The following is a 7,236-nucleotide window of genomic DNA, read 5'->3' as shown; positions in this document are numbered from 1 at the left end:
TGACAAATCTGCGACGAAAATCGAATACGTCGCAAATCGGCGACGAAAACATTATCGTCGCAAATCTATGGGATAATCAACAAATAAAGGGGTTTGATTTTGCGATGAATTCTATGACGAAAATTTTTTCATCCCAAAATTCGTCCCCAAATTAATCGCAGATTTGCGACGAATGTCTAATTCATCGCAGATTTTTACGACGAATATCAAATTTGTCGTAGATTTGCGACGAATTCTGTTTTTGTCGCAAATCCGCGACGAATCATTTTCATCACAGATTTGCGACGAAAATATTTTCGTCGCAAATTTGGCGACGAATTTGATTTTCGTCGCCAATCTGCGACGAATTTGGGTATGAATTTTTGTTTTGGTCGCAAATATCTGCAATGAAACGAGAAATTTTGTCGCCAAGTTTTGCAACGACTTTATAGCAACGAAAAAGAATTCGTCCCAGAATATTTTGCGACGAATTTTTTTTTAAATTCGTCGCAAAATTTGTCCCAAAATCAATGTTTTTTTGTAGTGTAACATCTACAGCAAGAGGTATGTGGATCATGATCTACAAGGGGCATGGTAATTGTCCTTTAGACGATAATCAAAAGCGATCGACATCAATTGTTAATAAGAGTTTTGATTTTATTATTGCAACTGCTCAGATAATTATCATGATTGATATCAGATTCATTCTCTGATGATGGGCTTGCCATTATCTCTTCAGTAAAAGGTGGAATCCGTCACCTCAACCGCCCCACACGATCGGCCCCAGAACCGTATGTGAGGAGATAATTCGAGAAACTGTAGTTGATCATAACGACTTGCCATTATCTTTGAATAGTGAATAACAACCAATGCATTTTATTAATAAGGTTGATTCTTATGATTGGTTCTATATATAATTTATTGAATTGAATATCCATAGAACTACTTCTATGATATTAAGTGAACCAACCATGAAAAAGATAAAATCGCTTGCAACTCTATTAGTGGCATCAATTGGCTTGATGCAATGGTTATTATGTGATAAATTATCTAGATATGATAAAAAGAAACTGCTTCTTTACAATGTGTTTCATACGTATAATCACTTAGTGATTGGATTCAATATTAGCAATCTAATATTTCTCAAGGTTGAACACACAGATAGCAAGTTAACATCATATTTAAGTGTCCATATATGTATAATGGCTAATGGCATGAGCTTTTTGACATTTTCGAACTTTGAGAAAATAATCTCAGGCGTCGTCTATGTGTTGCACCACTATCAGTGTGTTGGATAGTTGGGTACTGATCTTGTCACGTTCCAGGAAGGTCGTCCGAAAAATTTCGACAGCATCTCCCCTGTAACTGTGACAATTTCCCTGAATACATACATAAATACTCAGCCACAGGCGGCTGGAATAGGACTACTCGTCCAATCGATACACACAACCACAGACAGTTATAAAATAAGGCCTACACGACACATAATCATATCACGTGCACTATAACCAAAATATGCAAAGTTCATAAAGCAGAATCAGCGGAAAATTCGAACGCCACGAATAACCACAGTGCAAATCCAACATAACTACAGTCATAGCAAATCTAACCCACCACTACAGTCCAGAACACAACTACATGTCTACGAAATGTAAAACATAACCCGAAACGACAATAAACCACATGCGAACTGACAGAAAAACCTTCTGATGTGAGACAGCAGTAGTCGACCGAAACTCCAAGCTCCAAGTACCTATTTGTTACCTGGGGAGAAAATAAAATAACCCCAGGGTCTGGGTAGTGATCATTAGATGCTCAGTGGGTATAGGAAATGTGCATGTAAGATAATCATAAGGAACAACAAGGATATACAAGTCTGAGTAAACATATATAGAAGAAACAAGATAACATTTACATGGTAGCAGGTATCAACAGAGTATCAAGAGTATCAACTAATCAACAGGGTATATCAGCTGAGACAATACGAAAAGATCAATTGTGCAACAGGTTAAGATATCAGATACATGTAAGCATGTATGCAATGTCATACATGTGCAACAATCATAGTAAGTAAATGCAACAATTCACAAGCATATGAATAAAATAAGCTATATAATAACTTACCAACAAATGCATGTAATATGTATCAACCATCGTAATAAAAAATAACAAGTCAAGTCACTGTCTACACTCGTCGTCCCCAACCACTCCTCTCGGAAATGAACATGGGGCGCACAACAGGACATACTGCGCAAACTCCAACAACTGACCACTAAAAATAAGTGGGGAGTGGCAGTGTAGCAGGAGGGCAATATAGTCAGTCCTGGTCGCACCCAACTGTAGTGCAACCTTTTACCCATGTGACACCACAACACGACGTCGGATAAGAGCCAACAACATACAACACCTATAACTACTATGGATGCATGATGATCATCCCAACATGTAATAGCTAATTTAATTAGCATGCTCAACAGGAATCAACAGGGGTCAACATAGGTCAATGATATCATGGTTAAGATTATTCTAGCCAGAATAGATCAGATGGAGATCATACGACAGGTAACAAGCAACAAATCAGATGAGTACCAACTGGATGAATTCTACTAAAACAAAGGTATCAGCATGATATCAAATAGATCATTATAAGATCAAACAACATGTATCAAGCAGTGATCATCAAGGGTATCAACTAAATACTATCTATAAAGCATGGATATTAACAGAATAGATAGAAAAGCAACAATACATGCACAGAAAAGGAATTCCTGTATTGACCAAGTACAGGGTACCCACCTGATCAGATGATCGTCGACAACAGAACCTCCAAAAATACAGGACCGCAAATAAGTCAAGATCCTGCAAAAGGATAAACAATATCCCTAATTACAATAATTAAACTAATAAATTCATACTAAAGTCATACTTAATTTTTAACCTCCATACTTAGTTTAACTCTAGTTAAACCTAACCCGAAGTTTGATTAATTTAACAAACCTAACAATAACTACTCCAACTAAATCCATCTATTAACAACATATCAACACAATTAACCCAATCCCAAAAAATAGGATTTCTGATCTTACCTTAAAGCTTAACCCTGATCAAGCCTTAAAATTCAAGATCCAAGCCATAAACAAATCAACCAAATCCTACACGGATCAGTTTCATAGTTTACCTCAGATTGAAGCCCAATCTAGCCCTAGATTCCTCTTCCTCTCTTCTTCCTTTTCACAGCTGCAACCTCAATGTTCAGATTTGAAGCCCTAGCCTTCCTTGCCCTAAAACCCAGCCGTTGGTGCAAGATGCACTAAGATCTTGCCTAGTGTTTCGATGTTTGACAATACACCTAGGTCTGGTCAGTTTGACCAAGGGTTGATCCAAACAGGACTTGATGTTTGGATGTGTGGAAGTGAGTGAGAAAGATCTAGTCGGTTAGACTAGACAATGGAAGTCCTGGTGAGTGAAGCTGGGCAAGGGAAAGTCCTAGTTGTAGGCTAGGCAAAGGGAAGTCCTGGTTTGGAGGATCAGGCAGAAGTCTTGGCAGAGTCAACGTGCACCAGGCAAAGATCTGGACTTGGTCAGGAGGACCAAGTTGCGGATGGCTGGACTTGGTCAGGAGGATCAAGTTGCAGTGGAGGACTGGACTGATCAGGAGGATCAGTTGCGGTCAAGTAGAAGAGTGGACTGATCAGGAGGATCAGTTGCATTCCAAGTCCTGGGGGGCAACGACAGAGCCGAGCACAAGTCCAACAAGTCTGGGTGACTTGGTTGGCACAAATTCTCCAGAATGGAGTGGGTTAGACTAACCCAGGATTTCGGGAGAAATCCGAAGTTAGACTCACAAGGTAAAGTTAGGTTTGCTTCTTTGTATGCATGCTGATTTTTTCAGGAACTATAATACAGGCTGAACTTCAAACAGCCATAACTTTTGACTCGGGTCTCAGAACGAGGCAAACTCAGATGCGTTGGAAAGCTCTTTCAGAGATCTACAAAATTGGTGTTTTGAGTTTTTTCGGATTCCGGCTGGAGTCGACTCAGAATGCCACTTGAGTCGACTCGAAGGGCTGGAGTCGACCCAGAAGCCCATTTGAGTCGACCCAGGCAAGAGATAACGTCCAGAATGAAGTTTTATCCACCACATAAGCTGGAGTCGACTCAGGGCTTGCTGGAGTCGACCCAGGGGCAGTATAAAAGGAGGTGAACGCCCAGAAACGAGACAATTCAAGCCAGAAACCTCCCAACTCATTCTGTGGTGCTGTGAAACGCAAAAGAGGCCAGTTCTTGCAACCGGGGAAGATCCAGAAGGAGTGCGGGGCGCTCAGGACTTCCAGATCGGGCACAAGAGTTTGCTTTTAATTTATTGCATTTAATTTCAATTCTTAAGTTATTGTTTATCGGACTGTAAGACGGGTTTCTCCGCCTCCGAACAAGGTTCGGGAAGGAGACCACTAGTGGACGGGCGCCTCCCGTGATTAGGCCTTGGACGTACTAACCCTGGGGGGTTAGGAACCAAGTAAAAATCCCGCTTGTCCCCCTGCCTTGTTTTTCTAATTCCGCTGCTTAATAAGTTTGACAGAAAAACGAACGAAAGATTTCAAAAAGCGACACGCGCTATTCACCCCCCCTCTAGCGCGTACACGATCCTACATAGAAGCTTTGTGCTTTTAATGTTTGCATGGGTACCTTCTTCAAATGCCTTTGGTCTTAAATGAGGATGAAGAAACTTTGTGCTTTTAATGTTTGCATAAATCAATTTCTCCTATTTGGGTAGCCTTCTATTTTACGTTTCTGAACTTTATGCCTTTGGTCTTAAATGAGGATGAAGAAGCTTTGTGCTTTTACCAACACTTTGGTCTTAAATGAGGATGAAGAAACTTTGTATGCCCTTTCTTCTTGCAATTGGGGCATACTTCTTTTGGATATCCATAGTGTTTAGAGCCAAAAATAACCTTACAATCTCATATTCCTTAGTTATTTTACTAATAGACATTAGATTGGAAGTAAAATTTAGAACATAGAGGGCATCCGTTGGCTTTCTTAATAAATCAATTTCTCCTATTTGATTTACTATTATGTTTTGACCATTAACTACCTTAACTATTTTACATTCTTCCAAGTTTCTGAACTTTATGATTTTATTCCTATCATTTACCATATGATAATCACATCCTAAATCAATAATCCAATGATTAATATCTAGAATGGAGTTTAAGCTTATACCTGTTGTAGAGGTTTGGTGATGCTCCTCCATAGAAGCTTTGTGCTTTTAATGTTTGCATGGGTACCTTCTTTCGAAATGCCTTTGGTCTTAAATGAGGATGATGAAACCAACACTTGTCCTTTGTATGCCCTTTCTTCTTGCAATTGGGGCATACTTCTTTTGGATGAACTTCGTTAATCTTGAACCCATGAACTTCCATTTTTTTGTTTGAAGCTTCTTCAATATTCAAGCTTAACTCAGTTCTTTGGATGATTTGCAATACATCATGATAGGTAGGGAGATTTTGCATTCACAAAATTTCCTGTTTCATAGTTGAGAATGAGTCTCCGAGAGTCATAAGAAGACCAAAAACCTTGTCTTCATTTTGTCATTTTATTATTTCTGTCGGATCGATGGTTGGTGGTTGTAGAACCTCAAGCTCGCTCCATAAGTTACCAAATTTTCCAAAGAGTTGTGGAAGAGTCATGTTCTCTTTCTTCATGTCTACTATTTATCTTTTGCATTTAGAAGACTCTTCCGATGTTGTTGGTTTGCTCATATAGTGCCGAGAGATGATCCCATAAAGCTTTTGGAGAATAAGCAACCATACTCTTGTGAGCTTGGTTGAGAAAGAAGAAGATGAACAAATACTTGATTATCTTTCTTCTGCCATTCTTTGAAGCTAGTATTAGATTCGATCAAGGATCTTGAAGAATATGATCTTCAAGGTTATAGGAACTTAGGATCCTCTTAATGAATCCGGACCAATGAATATAGTTGGAGGAACTAAGAAGAAGAAAAGAGAAGAGTTGAGGAAGGAGCGAGCTTTGTTGCGGAAGAGGTAGACTCTGCTACTCTGATACCATGTTGAAATTTAGCTTTGGTATTAACTTCAAAGGTTATTACAAAAATGGAGGAGAACCCATGAAAAGCTTGTTGCAAGAAAGAGGAGAAAACATGAAGTCTTTTTCATTATTTTGAAAGTAAACATACAAAGTGATTTTATAGTGTGTTACATGAGCCTCTTGAATGTTGTGGCTCCAACGTTCATGTTTTGGAGCATTAAATGCATTAATGTATTAATGCATTTAATGCATTTAATGCACTTAATCTTTTTGAATATTCTAGCATTTAATGCACTTCATCATGATGAATTGAAGGATCTTCATTGTTGCTTTATCTTCTTGCATGATAAACTAGATTTGACTTCATCTTTAATTATTTGACGCCTTGAACTTTAACACCCGAGCTATACAGAACATCCGCCAAAGAAGAAACTGCTCAGAGCCGGCAAAAGAACTATGCAGATATGCAGCGTAGGCCGTTGGAATTCGAAATCGGAGATTCGATATTCCTCAAAGTAGCTCCTATGAAGGGAGTGATGAGATTCGGAAAGAAGGGTAAGCTGAGTCCGCGCTATGTGGGACCGTATCCGATCCTGAAGAGAGTCGGCAAGGTAGCTTACGAGCTAGAGCTGCCTCAAGAGATGTCGGCTATTCACAACGTGTTCCACGTTTCGATGCTCAAGAAGTGCATTCCCAGTACAAACCAAGTGATTGAGCCACAAACAGTGCAAGTTCAAGAGGACCTAAGTTATGAAAGTCGACCTATTCAGATACTAGACCGAGAAGTCAAAAGACTAAGGAACAAAGAGGTGCCCTTAGTGAAGGTCCTGTGGCAAAGTCAACGGTTCGAAGAAGCCACCTGGGAACGCGAGGACGATATGAAACAAAAATACCCAGAGCTATTCTAAGTTCGAGGATGAACTTTTTATAAGGTATGGGGGACTATAACGCCCGTAAAATTTCTAGCAATTTTATAAGAATTTTTGCATGATTATAATGGGCTTTTATGTGGGCTCTTTCAAAAAATAAAAGAAAATAGAGCAAAAAGGATGCATAGCCAAGGTTTGAACCCCGAACCTCTAAGCAAGTAGCAAATCCTTATGATGCATGTGATAACCAGGAGCCCCAGCAAGGGTGTACTATTAGAAAGATAAGGGAAATGGTAGATAAGGGCACGGAAGGCGAAGGGACACCTCTATCCCTTCACTT

General features: G+C 39.4%; 1 protein-coding gene across 1 annotated transcript; it reads left to right on the top strand.

The window, feature by feature from the left end:
* Positions 1–6,491: 6,491 nt before the first annotated feature.
* On the top strand, positions 6,492–6,935 carry LOC141823836 (uncharacterized). The gene has a single exon (XM_074711055.1). The coding sequence runs from the start codon at positions 6,492–6,494 to the stop codon at positions 6,933–6,935; it is 444 nt and encodes a 147-aa protein (XP_074567156.1).
* Positions 6,936–7,236: the final 301 nt, after the last annotated feature.

This window comes from Curcuma longa, chromosome 3 (genome assembly GCF_044706935.1).
Source record: "Curcuma longa cultivar G26 ecotype Majalengka, Jawa Barat chromosome 3, ITB_CL_G26_1.1, whole genome shotgun sequence".
NCBI lineage: Eukaryota > Viridiplantae > Streptophyta > Magnoliopsida > Zingiberales > Zingiberaceae > Curcuma > Curcuma longa.
The sequence above is the reverse complement of the archived record's forward strand: the minus strand, read 5'-3'. Positions and strand labels throughout refer to the sequence as shown.